Raw genomic sequence first — 23,188 nt, forward strand, 5'->3', positions numbered from 1 at the left:
AGAACAGCACAAGTACTGGGATGCCTTCTGTGAGCTGCTATGCTCACTTGTGTCCTTGGGTGGCTTACTGGCCTTGGGAATTCCTCCTGCTGCTCTTTATTTGAATCTTAGAGAATTTGTCATACAAGCAAGACATACCCAGACAGACTTCTTCACTATAAACAGCAGACACTGGTACAGCCCAAGGAGTGACTCCACTATTTATCAGCATTTCCCAACAACGCTCTCATGACTTCCCATCTTGTAAAAGGCTCCTCATGACATCTCATGGTTCTGAAACCCTTTGTCCCACACCTCACCAGCTAACCATCCCCCTGGGGTGGCTCACCTTGCACAGCCTGCACAGCAGCTCTTGTACTGGTGCGTGGCAAACTGAATCTGGGCTGTGTTAGGTCTCATCTGCTCCTCCATAGAGGCGGTATCCTGTGGATTTTATCATCACAGCTAGGAATGGTTTCATGGTATGCAACCCTCTAGTGCTTGCCTTAGCCCCGCTGCCAGATGCTAAGCCAACAGTTCGGAGAGAAACTCAGGCTCATGGGAAGGGCGAGCTAACCTCTGTTCTCTGGGGACAAAGGATCACAATTACTGAGATCGCCTTTCTCATCCATGGTTCACAACAATGTCTGGGGAAACCTTCTTACATGAAAATCTTATCACATCTTCTGTATTCTCTCCTCCAGGCAAGATAAAGCCAGTTCTCACTTCTTTCCTATGGAGAAAGGCCAACTTGATCAAAATCCTTTTCATTCTTGGCAGTGTCCTATAAGATATCCAGATTGCAATGTCCTAAACTGGACACAGTTTTCCAGACTGCTGTTAATCAGTGCTCAGCAGCCCGCAGTAATTACATCTCTGGCCTCACGCATCATGCACCTCTTCATCCATCTTGTGTTGACACCACATTTCCTAACAATCCTGGAGCAGTGGTAGGAGATAAATCATGGTCTGTTTGTGCACTAACGAAGTCGATGCATTCTATGCTGCACTGCTCTGCTTTGCTGGAAATACCATATTTTACTTGTAAGTGGAACAAGCACCTCTTCCTCTCCCAGTTCCCAGCATCCTTTATTACGCCTCCAGCTCAGCAAAGGGCACCGTGGTGGTGGAGGGGATACTGACTTCTCTCAATCAAACCCACTGGTCTGGGTTTTTGGTTTTTTTTTTTTAGGTCTTTGACTGATTGGTGTTCCAAAGGGGAAGGGAATACATGAATTTTCAGTTTGATGCTGAGGAACAGCCGAAATCCAGAATGGCATTCCAGGAATTCTACTCACTGGACCATTTGGAATGCTTCCATTTCCCCTGTTAAGCTGCATCTCCCACGAGGAACTCCAACTCGCACTGGCTGTGGGGTTGGAGCCAGGTTCATTGAGAACTGATCTCGCTATTTCTTATGTGGGACGTGAAAATCTCAGCTCCCAGTTCTCAGCTCTCAATTCTAATCCAGTTGCATGAATTTCTAAGTAACAAGGAAGAATTTTAAGTAATTTTTGCCTTTATGAAAAGGATCACACAGTAACTCAGAGCTTAAAGAGAGGGAAAAAAGCCCACAAAAGAAGAAGGGAAAAGAAAAAAAAAGAAGGGAAGGTGACTGCTAGTCCTGAATGTATGGAAAAGGAAAGCCAAGAAAATGGTGGATGCCTAGAGTGTGTCTGGTGATGTCTTTGGAAAAGGCAGTGGTTATGATACCTCTGACAGGGGCTGACAGGCAGATATAACCTTAAGCTCCCACTTCCCAAAGATTGAGGAACATGAGTTTTACAAACACTGTCAGTTCCAGGGATTGATTCACTTGGCAAAACTGAGAACGGTTGTATTTTTAAAGCTGGTTCAAAGCGGAGCTGGGTGTAGCAAGATGCAGGAGATGGTTCAAATCTGGAATAGTCAGCACTGACATGATTAAAGGAACCAAGATGAAGAGAAGCCTGAACAATAGGGCGATACAAGGAGCTGAGCCCACAAAACTGGATGTCATACACCAAAACAGTACAGTTTCCAGAGGCAGTTAGTTATGGGATCTTGTCTCCTTTGAGGTTAATCAAAAGAACCAGTAAATCTAATACATTCTCACTAATGTCTGAAATTCAAAGGGAAATGCAGGACTTGGTCTGACTCTCAGTACAATCATATTCCTTAAGGGACTAAAATTAAAGTTCATTAGAAAAATAAATATGACATTTAAAAAGCGAAATGGAACATGTACTTTTTAGTAATGAAATTGAATTTCAATACTTACAGCAACTGTAGAAGCAGGAGGATCTGCTGTTCAATTAATTTTTCATCTTGAATTTAAAAAAAAAATCCATATAATAGAAGAAAAATATTTCACACGTCAGCTGGGCATATCATATACATCCCAGATACAAGGAGGTTTTCATTAGTGATGGCAAAGCTGGAAAATATGGTCTGCACGTCAGGAAAGGGAGAATTTGATTCAATTAATAAGTCTGACCAGTGGGGAGAGGGGCAATGGGAGCAGTGCTGGGAGCAATGGGAGAGAAACAGAGGTCTTACAGGGAGAGAGTGGGAAGAAGGGGAGGAGTGCAGTGGTGGGGCTGGGGCCAATACTGCTGTCAGCCACTTCATGAAGAGTGCCAACACGTGCAGCTCAGACCACGCTGTGATGAGACCAGTAGATGACAGCAGCACAAAATCTTCCATGCAAGATGACATCAGTTCTGTTATCTACAAAGACGTATCTTGCCACCTGCTCTGCAAACAGCTGTCCCCTGTATCTGCCCATTCCCAGAGCACAGTGATGGATATGTGAGATTTGCATTAGATACACAGGGAAGTCATAAGCAAGTCCTCATTTCCCGTGTCTGCAGAAGACAGGCTGCTGTCAGTAAGGGAGCACGTGCTTCCTGATATGGTTTTTGCCTTTAGCCACATAACAAATGTAAAATCCTGCCTGATTGCTCCTTTGGAGAACTACATCTCTGCTAGTGTCTCCATGAAGAAAATATTCATATGCTTTTAAGTGCTGATTAAATTCTTAGATCACCTGGATCGTAACCTGAATGCCACAGACCATTAAGCTGCATCAAAAGCCCCGACATTCACTCTCCTGGCAGTGAATAAATGGAAATCTTTCATTCTTTAGCAGAGGGCAGGTCATTCTGTGCCACAGGAGACTGATATGCCGTAGATGCCTGGGCAGGGAATGGGATGGACGAAGAAGGAAGGCAGGAAATGCTGAAAGAATCTCTATTAGTTCCACCCAGTCAAAACCTCTGGCATGAGCTGCGGCTGTGCCAGCTTCTCATGTGCATGCAAACAAGAACCAGCCAACCTCCAGCAGGATGCACAGTCACCCTTTTGGCTATAGAATCATAGAATGGCCTGGGTTGCAAAGGAGCACAATGCTGATCCAGTTCCAACCCCCTGCTGTGTGCAGGTTGCCAACCAGCAGCTCAGGCTGCCCAAAGCCACATCCAGCCTGGCCTTGAATGCCTGCAGGGATGGGGCATCCACAGCCTCCTTGGGCAACCTGTGCCAGTGCCTCACCACCCTCTGGGTGAGAAACTTCCTCCTAATCCTATCTCCAGTTGTCATGAGTCTCTACTGCCTTGAATGAAAGCAAGAAAACATCACTTGAACAAGTGTGAGCAGCTCTGCCTAGAGGTGAATTCCTTCCTGGCACCTGCAGGCAACTGCCTGAAGCCACAAGGCACAAGGATTGATTACCATCACAGTCCTGGTGTGTTGGGAGCATGCTCGGGGCAAGGCAGGCTCTCCTCCTTCCCCTCTTCCCCACGAAGGCTGTGTGGGTGGATGGCAATGGTTGCAGATGTCAGCCCCTGCCATATCCAGCTGCTGTGGGCCCATGCTGTGGGAAGGTGCTGAAGGTGGTCCAGCAGCATCCATGTTTCTGGGATGGTTTAAAAGAGCAGTAGGCAGAGATATTTGCAAGCTCTGGTTTGCTTCCCAAGAACTCTTGTGAAGGAAGCAAGAAAGCCAGTCCCACTGCTGTTGTGCACTTTTCCTCTTACACTGAAAATAAATTTAATCCACTTCTTGTAACTTAGGAAAAAAGAAAGAACAAACATAAGAACTTCTGGAATATATTCTTTTTTCCATTTTTCTTTTTTTTTTTTTCCCTCTGTGCCCCCAGCAGAAAAACTATAACTGAATACAAATAGGTGACAGTGACAGCAGTTCCACTCAGAAAATCAAACACAAAAAGTCTCCAGGCTCTTCTCAGACACTGACAGCACCAATGCAGGACAAAGCACAGAAAACATTTGATTTCACAACAGCCAGAGGCAGTGCTGACCCCGTAGGAGCTCGGGAGCTGCTGGATGTCCTGTGAAATATAGCAACAAGCTTCTTTGTTGTAGAGTACACCATTCAGCTATGGCAGCCACCTGTGTGCTCAGTCAGACAACGGTGTCTTTGTTCTCCAATAACATCTTAATTTCTTGATGAATACTAAGATTGTAGGATCAATTACTCTTACTAGTTTAATTTAAATAGGAAAGAGCTACCGCAAGTTAGTAAACTGTTTCTTCATGTTCACCCCTTTTCTTTTTTGTCTTAAGCCCTGTGAGCCTGAGCAGGAACATGGACCACCTTTTAGATAGACACTGAATCCATGTATCCTAAACTGGGCACATCTCTATTTGTTTTGTATGGGTAAAGCTGACCTCATAAAGTCATGGAGTCATAGAATTGTTTGTGGGTTGGAAGGCGCCTCTGAAGGTCTTCTAGGTCCAACTCCCCCTGAACTGGTCTGAATTTCCTCAGACTGGTGTGAGCTGATCCATTATTCGTGCACACGTGAACCCAGCCATTGGTTTCCATGCTTTCCGGGTCAGGTCTCCATTGGCAGGAGGCATTAGCAAATCTTCCCCCTACTGATGTACCAAAGACATCATGAAAGACTGCAGCCTTCTGATGGATTGTTTCCATCGTGATGGATCAGCATCATGAGCACTAACACTCAGACCCTGACATGTTCACTGAATGGCTTGGGTTGGAAGGCATCTCAGAGATCCTCCATCTCCAATCCTCCTGCTGTGGGCGAAATTGCTGGCCACTAGATCAGGCAGTGGCACAGCTGCCTATGGATGTCCCTGGGGATGTCCCAGAACTGTGGAGATGTGGCACTGAAGGACGTGGGCAGGGGGTATGGTGGGGTGGGCTGGGGTTGGGCTTGGGGATCTTAGAGGTCTTTTCCAACCTGAATAACTGTATGATTCTATGACTCAGTGGCAGGTAAAAATCACAGCCCCTTCCCATTTTCCTTCATTTTGTCAAGTGATAAAGGGTTTGTAGTCCAGAGTCAAACCTAACACAGACAGCAGCTGCCTCACCCCCTGATGGCTCCCCTGCCCCATAGAGCATCGCTACTATAATGGTGCTGCTCCTGGTAGCAGCAATGTCAGCTCCTCATCCAGAGCTCCTATCAGGTGGCCTCATTATACCCATATCATGCAAATACCCTGAGACTCACACTGCCCACCAGACGAAGGGGAGATGTCCCAGCTATTCCCTACTCTGAATCAAAGAGAAAACGTCAGACTGCACTTTCAGACAGTTATCCTGTTAAATAAGTCTCTTTAATTAAAAAGAGCTCTTGATTTTTATTTTTCATTTAATCAAATCAAATGCTTTCTTTTATTTCAAGTGGTCAATCTCTCATGCATTAGCTCTACATCAGTGTTCATTTGTGTTCCATCCAGCAGGGAATGGGGCTTGCCCTGGGAAGCCCCATGCTGAGTGTGCAGCTGGGCCCATGATGGCAATTATGGGGTGCTGGGGGCTGTTTAAGCCTCAGTCAGTTATGATTAATTTTCACTTCATGGCTAAGGAATGTGAGAGAAGTACTGTGTTCTGGAACAAATAATGGGGATTGTGAAAGGGCTACATCCAGTGCAGGAGTACGTTAACCCCTGCAAATACATCCAAGTGGAACCAAGTGGAACATGGACAGCAAGAATATCCTGAGACTGGATGAGGGCATGTAGAAGAGTTCCAGGCCATGAGGTCCTGTGGGAGAGTGAGACCTGTAGGATGAACAGTAAGAGACCAGCGTGGCCTCTTTTGACTCTGTGATCATCACTGTTGCTGTCACCACATGTGGTGGAGGCCACTGGAGAGCAAGACTTGTCTGGTAACTCTGCATTTTATCTTCTGGATTAATGTGAACATGTGCAGTCACGAAGGTGACAGAGAAATGATGGAGGCAAGCAGTGCACCTGGAAAGGCCAAATAAATACCAGCATTTTCATAACGCAACAAGAAACAAAGAATGCTTTCCTTTTGGTGGGTTGTGCAGGAATTTCACCTATTCATTTCACCTACAATAAAAATAGGCTTTCAGTGCCGAAGAGATGTAAAACAACACAACAAAGCTGCAGAAGGAACTGTAGGTGAAGGCTCTCCTCAATAGCTCTTCTGGTTCTTCCCCTTACAATTCACTGGAAAACTCTTGATTAAAAGCGCGTCTAATTGCACTTTGCAAGCTTTTGATAGCTCCTAGCGCTCATCTGCAGCCTCACTATAAAAGGTGAACAAGGAACGGAAGTAGGACATCAGCCCTGTGATTGCAGAGGTCCACACTGGCATCCTCCGAATTGTGCTGCAATGCCAATGAGCTCAACACGTGTGGGTTCATCGCACTGCGGTGGGATGCTGTGCCATGCCACCCAATTACATAAGGGCAGGGATATTGCTTCTAGTCATGGAGTCCCCACATGCACCATCCACATCTATACCTCTGTATCCACATCTATACCACACGGTCAGCTTTGGGAGGAGTTCTCCTGCAGTGGTTCAGATCTGAGCAGAGTGGTCTGGCACGACCCCCACACACGTCTCCATGCAGGTTTCTTGTTTGGTTTCCCAGAGATTGCATTTGGATATCACTGAAAGTCAAAGAAATGAACTCAACCCTCAACTGTACATCTGGACAAAACCTTGTGACTGCTGGCACCAAGCAAGAAAGGCCCCAGTAGTGAAGAGGATGGTTTGTCTCTTGTGATCTCTTCGAAGCCTTTCACTGCAAAGTAGGGGGTGAGGGAATGAGTTGGGGACAACCTTCTTTCAGGAAGGCAGGGACACATTGAGCACAAAGCACTGCCCCCAAACCCAGTCCCTCCCATCTGCCCTCCGTCCTTCCATGGAGTGGGGCTGGGGGGAAGGAGCAAAGGCAGCACACGACCAGAAAGGCAAAGACAGAAAATACTACTGGCAATTGAAGAGGTAACCAAACGTATGGAGTGATTTCTTTCTTTTTCTTTATAAAATGTACATAAAGAACATATATCCTTTGAGGTAAAAGTAAGACCAGTTTGTAATTTAACCAGATACATTAACAACAATGACAAAAAATAAATCTACAGTGGGCGTTCTAGTAAAATAAGAGACCAAGTTTGGCTATATACAATACTTGAGATAGTTAAAATGTAATAATCATTATATATACATTAAATACATACAATTACAATTATTTATATACTATTTACACAAACAAACACACAGATTTCAACCCCTTGCAGTTGGTAATGTGCAAGCAGAAGCGCATCTGATCTTTCCTGAGAAGGTGCTGAGGCTGCTAATTCCTACTCACAGAAATGTGTGTTTCCTCAATTCCTTTTGTGGTCATATCTGTCACAAACCACCCAATGCTTTACAGTCATGGTTGTTGTGGGGTTCCTGTTTCTTCCTCACGGGTGGAGGAGTGCAAACCTCCAGCCTGCAGAAGGTGAAGGCTTGTGGCATGCAAAGATCCTGGGTCCCAAAGCATCAGCAGCAGCATTTCTCCACTTGTTGGCTCTGACCTTAACCGTGAGCAAAGCTGCATTAATATTCATTTGTCCAAGCACCTGCCAACATTCAAGTCTGTTTCTCAATCAAAACAAAAAACAAAAACAACAACATATGGAGAATATAAATGGGGAGGAAATAGGCTGCAATTCACCTGTCATAGGTCCTCGGTTGGCTCTGATAAGGCTGTGCTCAACAGAGGTAAACCTGACCATGTCACAGAGAGCCAGCTAGGAGAGACTCCGTTAGGTGTGGCTGCCAGGATGCATGGACACATCTATAGAGGAACACAAATACGACCTTTCTGTTGATGCACCAGCACTTGTCGGGCGCCCAACACTGATTTTGTGATTAATGCTCTTGGGTTGATCTCAAGGTCAGGAGCTCACTGCTGAACTTGTATGCTTGTGGCTGAGAGGATCAAAGTATCCCCCCACGCATGCATCCTTCTGTCTCTGATGACTCGATCAGTTTACTCTCACCTGAGTAGTCCCATTATATCACAGCCTGATAAGGGTGTGTAAGATGCTATTTCATGAAAGCAAAATCTTTGTGTCACCACTGAAGCCTCAGTCCAGAAAGTCCAACTTACACCCATGTAAGTTGGGTGCCACCTACACGGGCTGTAGAGGTTGTGTTCAGGGAAAAAAAAAACAACAGCATCCTTCCCATAATATAAAACTCAGCATACAGACTCCACAATCTGACAGATACAATGGTGATCTGTCATATTTCAGTACGTCACATAGGATGTACTACCCCCAGTGTCTTGTATTCAGGTCCATGATAGCTCCTGGTTATTACTACGTATCTTTTCTAAATGAGAGAAACCAGCGCTGTAGCTTGTCCAAAAACAGCCAAAAGGGGATCTGAAAGTGGTCTGGGAGCCCAAGGCAGGAGGAATTTAACACCAGACACATGCTGGCACAGAACAAGTGACACCAAAGTGGCTGTGAACACCTCCATGCTGGCGAGGCTTTGCAACAGCCTTATGAGCAGCCTTATAGAAGGCAAAACACACATGAATCATTCCCCTTCTGCCTTTTAATTGGTTTTAAGACCCATGAGGAGTGCCCCACACATCCTTCCCCACTCCAAACCCTGTCCATGTGTGCTGGGATGTGTTCCTGTGGGAATTACAGGGAGGCGCAGGGGGCAGAGCTCAGGCAGAAGATGTCCCCAGACTTCTAAAGACCAAATGTCCCTCAACTGAATGAGTGCATGAGCTGCAGGGCAGGGAGTTTCTTGGCACAAAGGAATGCAATGAGTTTCTTGCATAGGTTTTTATAGGAAAATGTAAGAAGTAATCCTGATGGCCTCTAATCTTTTTACTGGCATATACAGGCAAAGGTGTTATAATATGGGACTACCTTTGTTATCAAACACCCATATAGAGCAATTCTTCCAATGGACAGCAGCTCTTTTTGGGCGAGAAGAGCATTTAAACCATCCTCAGATACATGAAAAAATAATACCAGTGAGTAAACCCTCCAAAAATGAAGCAGCAGAACCTCTTCCAATGGGAGTGAAGAGAATCCCATCGCTCTGACTACGTGGCTCACTGCAAGGGATGTCACTGACCCTGAAGGCAGTGAAAAAGAAACCAAATTTGAACAAGGAGCTGATGCTGTCACTCCTCAGCTCTGTTCTGCAGTTTGGGGCCTCTGATTGCCTCGAGAGGTGCTCACACTAAACAGTGCCATTTACATTGGTGAATGCAGTGGAGATTCAAGCACTCGGTGTCAGGAAGGGAACTGCGTTGGCATCCCTGGAGGTCAGCACTCTTCCAAAGCTTCTGAGCAAGAAATTTTACATTTCCAAGGATTTACGTGGGCCTGACAGCAGCATACATCTAAGACCATCATTTCCAAAAACTGGCTGATACAATGTAAGCTCAGGGTAAAGAACCTATCCTCTGCAATATCCATGAGCAAATGCTTTTTTGTCATGCAAGGCATCAGCACTTTGACAGGCTCTCCAGGAGCTGCTCCTTGCCTTCGTCTTAGTGGTGCGTTTCTAATGTGTTTTGTGATGTGTTTGCCCCCTTCAGGTCTCTGCTCTTTTATCCCCTTGTGTCCCATTGCCTGGCTGGAGCTGGCTGGGGAAGCAGTGGCTGGTTGTACAGTGAGATCAGAGTCCTCAACAATTGCATGTGGGATTTCCCATTCAAACTGCATGCTCTGTGAACAAAAAGAATTAGCACTCCTTTGCTACGAAAGGGGAATGCTCCTCGATCTCCCTGACCATCCTGAGAATAAAATTCACTGCAAACTTCATTGTGGGGTCAGTTTACCTCTGCCATGGGAACACCCAGCTGGTTCTGAGCTGCCTCCCTAAAAAGCCAGGCTGATGCCAGCAGCCAGCTTCTGTCCTGCTCTTGCTCTAAGTCCACTTTTGCACAATTGTGTATTGAGGAATCATTTAAAAACAAGTCAGGAATGTTACTAGATGTAATCCAAGAAATGAACAGCAGCTCTCTGTCTGGTTGTCACCCATTTTTTTTTACAAATACTTCATTCATTTTCACACCAAAATGAAATATATGTCTATATATAGACTAGGAAATGCATATCTTTTATCTATTTGCTTGTAGCCCAAGATAAAATCCCACTGCCTTTTCAGTTCCTTAGGTTAGGGACGTAAAGGAAGACAACACTATACTAAATCAATGTCTGAAAGAGAGAAAACACCTTAGCACCTGCTTTTGCGTCCATGTAAGCAGAACAGAACTGAAATAGGCAGGGCAAGCAAGTTCCCTTCCACAAAACCACCTGCTCCTCAGCTCATCCTGCCCCGACAACGACAACTTTGGTCTTTGGCCAAAGCTTTCATTGAATATTCATCCCTGTCTTCCAGCAAGGAAAGAAGACGAGAAATATGAGGAGGGAATGGGGATTTCAGCTTTCAGTCTTAGCCTGCGGTCCCCACAAATGCACGACCTCCAGTTCAGCAACCTGCAGTAGTGGCTGCTTTGGGGTCACTTATCCTGGCCTGAGCTGACCAACGGGTGTCCGAATCTATGGATGTTGAGTCCAGTTTTGAAAGAATCAATGTGAGGGACAGCATTTTCAAGGGAATGGAATGGTTCCCACCTTACGTCAGAATGACTGACAGCTGGCTGCTATTTCTATATTCCCCACTGCATCAGACCTGCTCTAATGATGGGCAAGGGTGGAATAGGAAATAGCAACAGGGAACACGCTGCAGCCTGCTGTTCCTCTGGGCAGGGCTCTGGAGCCATGGCTGTGAGCACAGTGGCCCCAGCAGTGCCCTGTGGGGTCCCTTGCACTGACTGTGGTCCTTTGGCTTTCAGGCAGATGCCTGTGAAGGTCCCATTTCCACAGACCCCAAATCCTGAGGCACACCAACCTCCTAAGCAAAGCTCCGGTCAGGATCTTGCCGCACCTGACTCGGATCTCTGGTCCACAATTAAAATCCAATGCTTCCAGTGGGAAATTTCCTTTTATTAACAAACCCCACAGTCCATCCAAGCTCTGGGCTCCTGCTGTCATCCAAGCAGCTTTTTTTGCTGCAGCCCGGGCATCGGACACCACAAAGCACCTCCAAAGCAGCACCAGCAGCATCCTTGGCCAGCTCCACGGGCCGTGCCTCCATCTGCAGACAGCATCTGCATCAGCCCAGCAGCACCCCGTGCACAGCGCCCAACAAACACACGCACCACGTGGCATACCTTACCTGGAAAGAGGCTTTATTGAACATAGCTGTAAAATTATCTCTTCAGTTGAATTACTGAATTTGCACAAACATTTCTCTACAGAATAAAAAAAAAAAAAAAAAAAGAAAAAAAAAAAAAAAGGAAAAAAAAAAAAAGAAAAAAAAAATCAAGCCTTGTCATTGTTGTACTGCATCTCGTTGTGCTTTTTATACTCATGTTTGCAAATACGATGCTGTTGGTTTGTTTTCATTTGTTGGTACTCCAATTTCTTGCATATCAGGTTTTTTTTTAATCCTAGGGTGTTGAGAGAACAAGTAATAATAATAATAATTATAATAATAATACTCCTCTTTAGACAAAAGTCTTTTTTTTTTTTTTTTTTTTTTTTTTTTTTTTTTTTAAATAAATTTAAAAAATAAAAAAATTTAAAAAAAAAGTTTTTAAATTTTAAAAAATTTTTTTTTTTTTTTTTTTTTTTTTTTTTCTTTTTTTAAATGAAGTTAAAAGCTGAGATAATTTAAGGAAAAAGGTCTTCAAATTGTCATAACCAACTGTCAGGGAAATTTACAATGCAGTGGAAAACCGGCTGGCTTTTGGGGCAGCTCCAAACCCACGTGTGTTTTGTTGCACAAGTGGAACTCTGACTTCCCTGCAGCAGCAGCAGCAGCAGCAGCCCCGTGCCCAGCTGTGCCTGCAGAGCGCAGTGCTGCACCCCTAAGTACATCTCCACCACCTCTTCCTCTGGTTGACCCACCTGATCACCTGAAAGGAACAAATAAAAAGCGCTGCTCCCATTTCCAGGACCAACGGAAGCTATTTTCTAATGGGTAATAAGCTGAAAGGCCATGGCTGTCTGGAAGGTTAAACAACAGATAGCTCGTCCGAGAGGGCTTACGCAGCAGCTCAGGTCCATCCACCTCCAGGAGCGACTTCGCTTCCTTCGCCTGCAGTCTGCACACCCGGGCTCCGTAGTTTGTTTAGAAAATAGTTTGCACAAACCACATTTTAGCAGTGCAAGCTTCTGTGTTGAAATTATTATTATTCTACATATACTTTTAAATCAGGCTTGTTTCATTGAAGGCACTTGGTTTCCATGGCAATTTATAAAAGATGGTGGTTTGGTTTCTTCACTTCGTTAGAACAGATGACTCAGTTGGGGAGGGGAGAGGGGTGTTCGAGTGGCCGCAAGCAAGCTCCGATAAGCCTGTGTCATATGTAAGCCCAGGTGGCACATCCTGGATTGTAATGCATGCAAAAGGAGACAGCATACAGTTATCGAGCATAGCCGTGAGAAATGAAACAGAAATGTCTTCAAACAGCTCTGATTCGGGGTTACTCTCTAGGGGAGGTGACAGCCAAAGGCAAAAGGGCCTACATGTTTTTAACTCTACACTAAAAACCTCCTCGAAGGGAAAATGAATGCCAGCTCTTCACATACCCTGTTTACAGTGAGGTGTTGCTCTCTCTGTTTTAATTTTATTATTTCCTCTCCCTCCTCTCCTCTTTTTTTTTTTTTTTGGCAGGCCATTAGGTTTCCATGGTAACAAGCAAACTATTCATTTGAAACAAAACCAGCCATGACTTTGTGCTTTGACAAGGGTTTCTATCGCTCTGTTCCGAGAGTTCAACCAGATGATGCTGTATTCGTTATTGACCACAAAAGCACCTGAAGGTCTCTTCCTCACTTAGGCCAGATCTCGTTCTCACGCGTGGTTCATAGTGAGTTACACTCCCATGATGCCTTTTATGTCCCCAGTGCTTTTTAATTGTTTTTTTTTTTTTTGTTTGTTTGTTTTTCTTTTTTTTTTTTTTTATTTATTTACGTATTTATTTGAGTCAGTCAGTGGAGGAATCTTTGGTAGTTTGTTTTTAAATGTCCATTTTACACAGACTCTTTCTTCATGCCAGTGCCTGGTGAATCTTTTGTAGCCTCTGCCAGGATAAGGTCACCTCTGATGACTTAAGACAAACATGAGGATGGTAACTGGGATGAGTCGTATATGCTCTAATGTCCCAACAGCACCTGATCGTAAATCTACAAAAAGGGGGAAAAAGGTAGAATTAAAGCTCTGTGTCGTAACGCAAACATGGGGATGGAGGGATGAAAAGAGGTCCAACTGTGACAGTTTAACTATAAGTTTCACACTGTTTTGACTCCCCAAACAATTTTTCACGTTGCTTCATCCATCTGTCCCTCCTGAATCACTGGGGAGGGTTGGGTGTAAAGGGTGCTGCCCTGAGGGAACCCACTGCTGCCAGCATCTGCTGTTTGCCAGAAAGCAAAACTCTTCTCCTGCAGCCTCTCTGACTTAACCACACAATGCTCTGTTCTCTCACAGAACGCCCATTTCAGCAGATACCTCAATTTTACAGCACAAGAAGCAATTTGCTCTCCCCAGTGCATAGAAGAGCCACTTACTGTTGGCCGGCTGGTCGGATTTCATACACTCTCCTTCCACAATTGATACATCATCAATAGCAATGTCTCCTTCGATGCCTGGGCCCCGGATCCCTTCAAATATAAGCTGCAAAAAATAAAAGGAACAGCAGTTCATAGGATTGCAAATGGGAAGCACACAGCAGTAAAGTTTCCCGAGGAGCCTGGAATGCCATGCAAGCACTTCCTATGGGGCGGAATGCAGCACGAGCACCTTGTAGCCATTATCTACTATAAAGCTGCTTATCAGCTGGGCACTACTGTTGTACAGAAGAAACCAAGTTATCTGTTTTCCTCTCCCAGTGCAACACGGTGCTGTCCTGCCTCACTGCTGCCTAATTAGCTCTGCAGAGGAGTGGACTCATTCTGTGTAGCAAGAAATATATTCCCTAGCAAACTTCAAAGCCCTTCTAATGAGATGAAGGAATTATGCAAGGGATACATCTCCCAAGCAGCACCATTTGCACAGCTATCTCTCTTCTCCTTTATTGCTCCCCCCAACTCAGATCTTTGAAATATTTTTGGCTCGCTTAGATGAAAAGTTTCTAACCTTTAATCTGTGACAATATTTGCATCACATCCAATGAATCTTATAAGGGCGTGCTGTGGGACTAATGGAGAAATTAACTCTTGGAGGTAGAGCCAATTTGACAAAAATTATTAACACCATCTGGAGCAAAATGCTTAAATTACACCTCATAATGAGCTTGCTGCGTTAGGGAGGTGTCTGGGGCACTCTCTCTTTATCCACTGATTTCAGCAGCACACAAGTCCAAGCCTATTCTAGCAGCTTCCAACATTTCTTTGCTCATCACTATAGTTCAAAGCTTCTCATGTGAAATGACTAAACAATGAGTAAATACTGAGAGCAGTGGAAGACACCCTTACAAACCACAGAAGGCACGAGCATCACCCAAGGACCAGGTTGGATGGGTGTAAATGGGGCACTGGGCCACCTTATCTGGTGCTTGATTTAGTGGTTGGCAGCCCTACCTGTGGCAGAGGGGTTGGAATGAGAAGGTCTTTGAGGGGTCTCTCAAACCCTGACCAGCTTCCCAATCGTGCATTTCAACACCCTTGTTCTTCTTCCCTGCAGTCTTTTTGCCCAGTTCCATCCCTCTCTGTTCATCTCAAGCACATCATGCTGCCCTTTGCACATCCCTCTCCACTAATTCTCCTTTCATTTTTTCCCACACAACGCTTCTGTGACTGCCTATGCTAAAGCACTTCTGTTCCATCACTGCCTCTCACACATGGGGATAAGACAAAAGGTTGGGATTGGCATCTACCCATGCAGTGAACCCAACCCACATGTTCAGGATGGCAGTTTTGGTTCATGCTCAATGACTCTTCCCAAAGAAATGGTCTCTTTAGGGGGCCCCAGGAATCCCAGGAACCAGCAGCTGATGTTTTGGACCTGTTGCATTTAGAAACAGCTCATGGCATAAACAAGAGCTGCTTCTAAGAAGTTATCAGCATCTCACTGTCAAACCAGAACTGAAATGTCTGAAGCCTGACACAACGTGTGGTGAAAGAAGCAAACAGATTGCCAGAGCTCTGAGCAGCACCGCTGCAAAGATGGATCCTTTTTTTTTTTCATGGAAAACCCAAGTGTTCTCTGAGACATCTAACAAAGACTTTACACTATGGACCCTAAACGTTTTTTCATAGGAAATAATTTCATATTCCAGTTGGTAGTCTAAAATTATATAGATATATACATATATTATACCAGCTAACAGCATTGTCTAAGAACTGAAAGGCTTTTCCTCTCAGAGGAAATAGCTGCTGTTCTGCCACTGACGTGTGCATGATTAAGCTCTGTAGTGCTCACCTATTTGCAGCAAGGAAAGCAATTACCTGTCCATAAAGCAGCTTTCAGGGCTGAAATGATGCTGTGAAATCCTGTGTCAGAAACAAGGGTCAGTGAATGCGTGCCCCAGACCTGATGCCTCCATCTGCAGCGCCTGGTGCTGCTTGGGCACCGCAAAGCACGTGCAGCCCAGCGCCGTCCCATACCTGGAATGAAGTCGGGGGGTTGATATTGACACGGGCTTGGTTCCAGTGCTGGCCCTTATTTCCACTTGAAGACCACAAGGGGTTCTCTATAGCGGTCTGGCCTTTCAGTCGCAGGTAAACATTCAAGCTTCCTGGAAGAGAAGGTAAGGAAGTGAGCTGGTGAGCTGAGAACCAAGCTGGGAGAGTAAGGGCCTGAGCTGGCCAGGCTGTGCTGGGGCTGGGTGCTGGACCAGTGGGAGTGCTGGGACAATGCACTCCTGTGCTGCACATCTGGAACACATCTCTGCAACACAGTGGGGGTGGATATGAGGGTTTCTTATCCCATACTGAAAAACTTTTACACCTGGGAGAACTGTGCTGTGGTGAAGTGAACTCTCAGTGGATGGTGGCTCAGCAGCAAGCTGGGTCCTGAGGCAGGGAGCCATGTCCCTTGCTCCCAGCAGCTCTGAAAGTACACATGGCCTTCAGGGGGGAAAGGAGTAAGGAGTTTTTTGTGCATTAGTGCAAAGGAGGCATCTCCAGCCACCTTACCCAAATATCCAACTTCTTTACCCTGGACATGGTTTACTAATACAAATGCATCTGAGGTAGGTACGATGCCTTTAATCCTGGTGAGAAGCATTTTGCAAGGACAAGACAGTCCTCATTTGAACCTCAGTAAATCCTCAGGAAAAAAAACCCTCAAACCTCAACTCTGGGTGTCTCCTCACCACTGGCCATGAAGGTTCTGGTTCCAGGACAAATGTTCTTTGCAGCAAGTATCAGATCCCAGCACTCAGCTCCCTTCTGCACAGTGCTCCCCCTTCTCTGATGGGCTGTGAGCAAAAACCAGGCTGTCCATGAGCACCAAGAGGCAGCACTGTCTTCATTGAGCAGAGTTCAGCAAATCACTGTTTGGAGGTATTGTTCTTCTCGCTCACCGTTCTGACTGCAGATGTGTGGGGCAGTGTCTCTGTGCTATGGGAATCACTGCATCTGCCTTCAAGAATGCTCAGACAGCCAGGTTCACACAAAACCATGTTTCTCAGAGAGTCAGGAGTGGCATCTGGGAGGCTGGCACAAATCACATTTGCAAGGAGACCTCTCAGATCTGAGGCAGCTGCAGAGTGACTCAGCTCCTGCTAATAAAAACTTCTTATTTCGAGCAATAGCAAAACTCAGTGCCTTGAAAAGCATGAGCTAAAAGGGGAATGGAGCGGTGAGTATTCTCATCACGCTGCTTCAGCAGGGTGCCCATCTCCTGGGAAGGAGCTGGGAGGTGGTGCTGCTGGTCCCTCCTGCAGCATTTATTTCCAAATTCATGGGAGGTGAACAAGCTGCACAAAGGAGGAATGGATTGTAGCAGTGATAGTCCATCTCTGCCTGCTATGGGTACACCAAAAACACCTCATCCTGCCACGTGCAGAAGAGAAATGTTTGCTTCTCCCATTCTCTCCTCAAAAAACCTGAGCACCTGGTGGAGCTGTGGGTGTTCCTGTTCGTTGCAGGGAGCAGGACCAGACAACCTCTTAGGGTCCCTTCCAATTCAAACCATTCTGTTTTTAACTACTGTGCTGGGTTCAAGGCAGGAGAAGAGGCAGGACTTCAGACAGCACTACTTGAAGTAACAGCACTACACAGAAAGTTACTTCTCGTGAAGACTAAAAGCAATGCCAGTATTAAAGAAGGGAAGGAGAGCTGGTAATTATTTCACCCATTTGCACAGTCTGCCATGCTGCAGGGCTGTGTGGAATCACTAAATAATTTAGGTAAGAAAAGCATGTAAATCCATCACTGCTGAGGTTACAGAGATTTAAGGTTGGTTGTATCACTCCCAGCCTCCCTGTGTCATGGAATTTCTTGAAATTAATAGCAGGTGATCGCAGCCTTACTTCAAACATAAAATAACCATTCCTGTACCAGATCACAGGATCACAGAATGGTTTGAGTTGGAAGGGACCCTTACGAGCCATCAGGTCCCACTCCCTGCAGTGCACGGGGACACCCACAGCTCCATCAGTGCTCACAGCCCATCCCCTGGCCTTGGCTGACTGCAGGGATGGGGCAGCACCATCTCTCTGGGAGAACTGCCAGTGCTTCACTGCCCTTACTGCAAAAAACTTCTTATCTCCAATCCAACTCTCCCCTCTTTTAGTTGGAAACTGTTATCCTGTCACAAAAGCCCCTGCTAAAGACTCTGTCCCTTTATTTCTTACAGCCCCATTAGATACTGAATGGCCGCTCTCAGCTTTCCCCATTGCCTTCTCTTCTGTCCCTGTCCCTCATGGTCACAAACCTGTCCAAAATGTGATGTGCAACAAGTGCCTAGCTTTGAAATGCAATATGTTCTTCCAAGAAGGGTTTAGAAAAGTGTTCTGCCTTTGCAAGTGCTGTGGGGAGAACAAGTTGGCTGTGTCATTCTCACTGAGGTGTGCCCAGCAAGACTCTGCCCATAGATACAGACATTCAGAGCTCCAGATAGATGGGAGTCAGAAACCCAAACTGTGTCCAGGAGCAGCAGGTGAGAATGAAGGACATCCATTTCTTGGCATCATCCCACTGAGAGGGCTGGGATCTGCAGGGCGCAGAGCTCAGCAGCCAAGACCTGGGCAGCTCCCAGTGGCTCCAATGATAAGAAAAATGGCTGTTCTCACAAAGCCAATTAGCAGTGCTCCACATCGAGGTGCGGATGGAAAAATCAGAAACACTGATGGCTTAAAAAAACAGTGACGTCTATAATGGAGCTACAACCTCATTCTCTCTCAATACACAGATATAATGACAGCGACTCTTCATTCTCTTATCCCCCAACAACGGCTCATTGTTTGCTGCAAATCAAGTAATGGGATCTTCTATTTCCTTTCTGTTTAAGGTAATGCACCTTCTCCCTTTGAAGTATGTGGAGAACAGCATGGGCACTTTCCTTGGCAGCCAGCAGCCTCAGAGCCGGCCGTGAGACCCACTGGGAATTGAACTCCAACTTGTGAGCAAGCGCCATCTATTTCAGGCAGAGCACACTTCATCCTCCCGAATCGAACCACCTGGCATGGGATGTAGGCCTCTGCTTATCTCGCCAGAGCCGTGCCACAGCTTCAGTGCTAATCTCGGATCTGCGCTCTGCAAAGGCTCCCAAGCACCACTCCTTATCGCTACCGACATTTTCAGGCTCTTCTCCAGAGACACCAAGACCTGAGCAGCAGGCACGGATGCTGGGCAGGATAAACTGGATGGCTGCTTTTTACAGCATAGCGCAACAGCCATGTTTTCAAATTGATGTCACCGAGGTCATTCGTGTAAGAACAGTGGATGATGCCTCTTTTCCCCCATGCCTGCATCCCAGCACCAGTGAAAGAGCATCTAGGATGGTCCTCCATTTTTTTAAATTAGGGATCATTCGCACCTCTGCTGGAAATGCAGACATGTTTTGATGTGCAGAGACTGTTTTGGAAACAGGGGAGTAATAAGCCTAATTGGAAAGCCTCTTTGGAAAGCCTATGGATAATTAGGGAAAATAAAGCCCAATAGAAAAGCAGACATGCAGCTCTGAAGTCTGCTGAACAACGCTATGATAACATGGACAAAAAAATCAAGGGTTAACAGCCTTGTATCTTCTCTGAATGGTGGTCCACAGGTACAAGGGAGGAACAGGCAGGAACTTGTTTAAGTCCCATTCTCTTGCAAGACATTCCAGTTTTCAGAGAGAACCAGTCAAGAAGTGGCAGCTGAAGGTCATTGGAAAGAGAGAGCCCTCAGCACAGAGATCATGTGTGAGGTCTCAGTTGGCAGCTCCCACCCTGCCAGTGCATACTGAAGCCCTGATGGGCAGTGCTTATCCCTGCGTAGGGGTCAGAGGAACCTTCTATGTATATACTGACTGCAAATTCCAGAACAGCAGCGAAGGGTCAAGGGTTCATGGTAAAACAGTCAATTTGGTGTAGTAATAAGATTTAGACATATCTACACGGTGTTTATCCTTAACAAAATGGCAATCTTCTCAAAAAAAAAAAAATAAATTATCTATCAATTAAATAATTCACAGAGAATCACAGAATTTTGAGGTAGGAGGCACCTCTGGAATTTGTTGCAGAGCATTAGGTTGCCCAGGACAGTGACCATTTGGTTGTCTCCAAGGACAGAGACACCGCTGGTCAATCTGTGCCCATGTTTGAACACCTTCACTGTGAAATGAAAATTCTTGCCAATCTGATGAATTCCTTGCATTTCTATATGTGCCCACTGGCATTCTGCCTTGGGCAGAAATTACTTCCATGGTCGGAAGGTGAGCACAAGACTGAAGGTGAGCTCAGAAAACTAAACTGCTTGCATGAAATTTCAGCTTTAAAATAGCTGTTCAAAATATGATTAGATTCACCCATAGGCCAAACTTTTGTCAGAATGAAGATAACTTTAGCTATGTAACTTTCAGAAGCATAGATATGAAAAGAGAAACTAAACAATGTGCTGCAATGGAAAATATATCTTCTAAATGAAGGTTGTGGAGCATATGTCATCCAAAATGCTGATTAGGACTGACTTGCCTGGGCAAAGCATTGTGCTGTAATAGAATCACAGAATCATAGAATCCTAGAATTGCTCAGGTTGGAAAAGACCTTAAAGATCATGAAGTCCAACTGCAGCCTAACCAAACTACCCCAACTCTATCAAGCCTCCACTAAATATAATAAACCCTAAATATAACAATCCCTAAATATAATAATTACCTAAATATAGCAACTCCTTTCCTAAAAATGAAGCAATTTCTAAGACCACAGATCTTCCAAAAATCATTCAAATGGTGACCTCACCAATGTAACCATTCCTAACATAACCATGTGCATAAATCATTAAGTCTTAGAACATCACTGCTCCTGAGGTTTTTCTCTTCCCTTTTTTACTATTCTCATGAGAGCAATAAAGGTGATGGAGTTGGGGGATCAGATGATATACATTTGCTGATCTCGTAACTCATTTCTTGGATGCTTTTTGTGTTCTCATGTGCTTTCTAACATTTTGTCAGAATACGATAATGTTGAATTTAGTAATGGTACCTGCATTCAAACACATGGCTGACACTATTAATTTATCACCTTTCTGTCTTTGGAGACAGAACAATTTTGTATAAAATTGTTCACAGAATCGTAGAATGGCTTGGGTTGGAAGGGACCTCAAGGATCACGAAGCTCCAACCCCCCTGTGCCATGCAGGGCCACCAACCTCCCCATTTCACAGCAGCCCAGGCTGCCCAGGGCCCCATCCAACCTGGCCTTGAACACCTCCAGGGATGGACGGGGCATCACAGCCTCTCTGCTTTCAAAACTAGACCACAGGACCACAGTAGCTAAAATGATGTCATCTATATTTTTTAACATTAGAGAAGTGACATTGAGGGATTTTGTTTTTTGACATCCAAGTGTCCACATCACCATAAAAAACCAAACCTGGACAGTCGTACACCCGATCACTAACTGTCATTGTCACCACCTTCATCTGTGGGTCAGCTCCTTTGTCAGGCAGCACTCTATGTGTCAGCTCAAGAAATGACACAGAAAAGAACAATTTCAGCCAAAATAGAGAAGGGCAGAAGGGCAGCCCAGGAGAAAGACCAAAACTGCAAAAATTAGGGGTCACTTTTTCGTGGGCAGATGTCAACCTCAATGGCTGTTTTTCTTATATTTATCCTAAATTTAAGAAGTTCCAGAAGAACTCTTCGACCCTTCATGGTCATAACTCTGCTCTTCACTGTCCTATAGCAGAAGCAGGCTCAAGGAGCACTCTGCACTTCTTTCACTCAGCATGGCATGGCTCCAGTTCCTCCTGCAACACGGAGTGAGCAGAATTTACACTGGGGGCTGCGTTGAGTGCTCAGCAGTGCAGACAGCTAACAGAATGGAGCGAGCTGTCTGCTCTATTTATAACCCGAGCTCTGCCTGCAGGCAGCTGAATGTTTCCCAAAGCAACCACCAGAATGCACTACGAGGATGTTCTTGCCCTTGAAAATATCTATAAAATACACCGAGTCAGGGCAGCGTGGCACTGGAAAGCCTCCCAACGCACTGGTAAGCACCAAGAACCCACAGGGATTTACAGGATTTAGAAAAATTGGCTCAGGCTTATACTTTTACATTTTCCCACACTTTTTTTTTTTCTTCTTCTTTTTTTCTTTAACACCGTGCAAAGTAATTAAACCTGTATCTTGAAAGAGCTATGACTAAAAATAGACCTAAAGATTCACCTTGGAGAGATCTGCTTCCACAGCTTTTGAGTGAATTGTTCAAGGCTTTCCTTTAGGACCCATGTGCTGCTGCATAGCACAAGGGCTGTGCTGCTAATTGCTTCATCTCTTAACTTGCAAGGAGAGATTCAACACACCGTGACCAGGCAAAAAACACTCAAAACCAGGCAAAGCCTTTGCAAATCTTCACACTTTCAAGAGCCCCTGCTCAAAACCCCATGTGTACACAACATGCTCTTGTCAACCCTTAGAGGATTCCTGCTGGCATACTGATTGTGGGGAAAAGTTTTATGACCAAAAGAATGCTTTCAGGTGGCTCTCTTGCCAGCCTTGGTTGTAGCTGGTTTTGGAACTGATCCTGTGTTTCCCTTCCATAAATCTGGGCATTTCTCCTGCTATCTCTCCCAAAGTGAAAATACAAGGTCCTCGGCTCTCTCCTACCTATGTGCTGTCCATACATGTGGTAGTAGAAGCTAAAACAGTAGGCTGTGTTCGTAGCTCCATAGGGATTTTTCGGAGCAACGCTGAAAACAGGACTGACGAGTCGGGCCTTCTCCCCTTCCAGCCTGGGGCGTGACGTCTCAATGTACATGTAGAAACCTAGGAAGGACAAGTGAAAATTGTTATGTTGTGGTCTTAAAAAGCCAACACAATACACCAACAGGAAGATATTGGGCTATCTTGGTTAATTTTTCACGTTCATCTGAGAACACCACGGTTTCAGAGTCGTATTTGTTGTGCACTGAGCCCATATATTTTCCACAGCTGATTCAAAGATGTTTTCTAGCAGGATAAAATCAGGGCTTATAGGTCAGTACTCATAAACAACTTCATATTGATATAACATTGTATATGCTCAAGAAAAGAAAAAAATCTTTATAATGGGGTTCAGACTTCAGACTGAAGGTTGCAATTTGTTCCTATAAACAACGAGAGGGGAGAGTTTTTAAAATAAAGTAAAAAAAAAAAAAAAATGATGAACGATTTAAACTCCCCATGTCAATCCCAGTTCAACGGCTCACAAGAAGAAAATATTCATTTATTCTGAAGTGCACCAACAACAGTGCATTTA

The 23,188-nt window shown here is 45.1% G+C and overlaps 1 protein-coding gene across 1 annotated transcript in view; it reads right to left on the bottom strand.

Moving 5' to 3' along the window:
• Positions 1-11,941: 11,941 nt before the first annotated feature.
• MDGA2 (MAM domain containing glycosylphosphatidylinositol anchor 2) overlaps positions 11,942-23,188 on the bottom strand; it is a 309,178-nt gene continuing 297,931 nt past the window's right edge. Inside the window, exons 15-18 of the mRNA XM_042813625.1 lie at positions 22,558-22,716; positions 15,906-16,036; positions 13,869-13,974; positions 11,942-13,484 (exon numbers count right to left, since the gene is read on the bottom strand). Of these exons, the coding sequence (XP_042669559.1) occupies positions 13,396-13,484; positions 13,869-13,974; positions 15,906-16,036; positions 22,558-22,716 (485 nt within the window). The 3' untranslated portion in view covers positions 11,942-13,395. The remainder of the gene's footprint in view (positions 13,485-13,868; positions 13,975-15,905; positions 16,037-22,557; positions 22,717-23,188) is intronic.

This window comes from Centrocercus urophasianus, unplaced genomic scaffold (genome assembly GCF_019232065.1).
Source record: "Centrocercus urophasianus isolate 14NV4802_14NV808 unplaced genomic scaffold, USGS_Curo_1.0 seq_14, whole genome shotgun sequence".
Classification (NCBI taxonomy): Eukaryota; Metazoa; Chordata; class Aves; order Galliformes; family Phasianidae; genus Centrocercus; species Centrocercus urophasianus.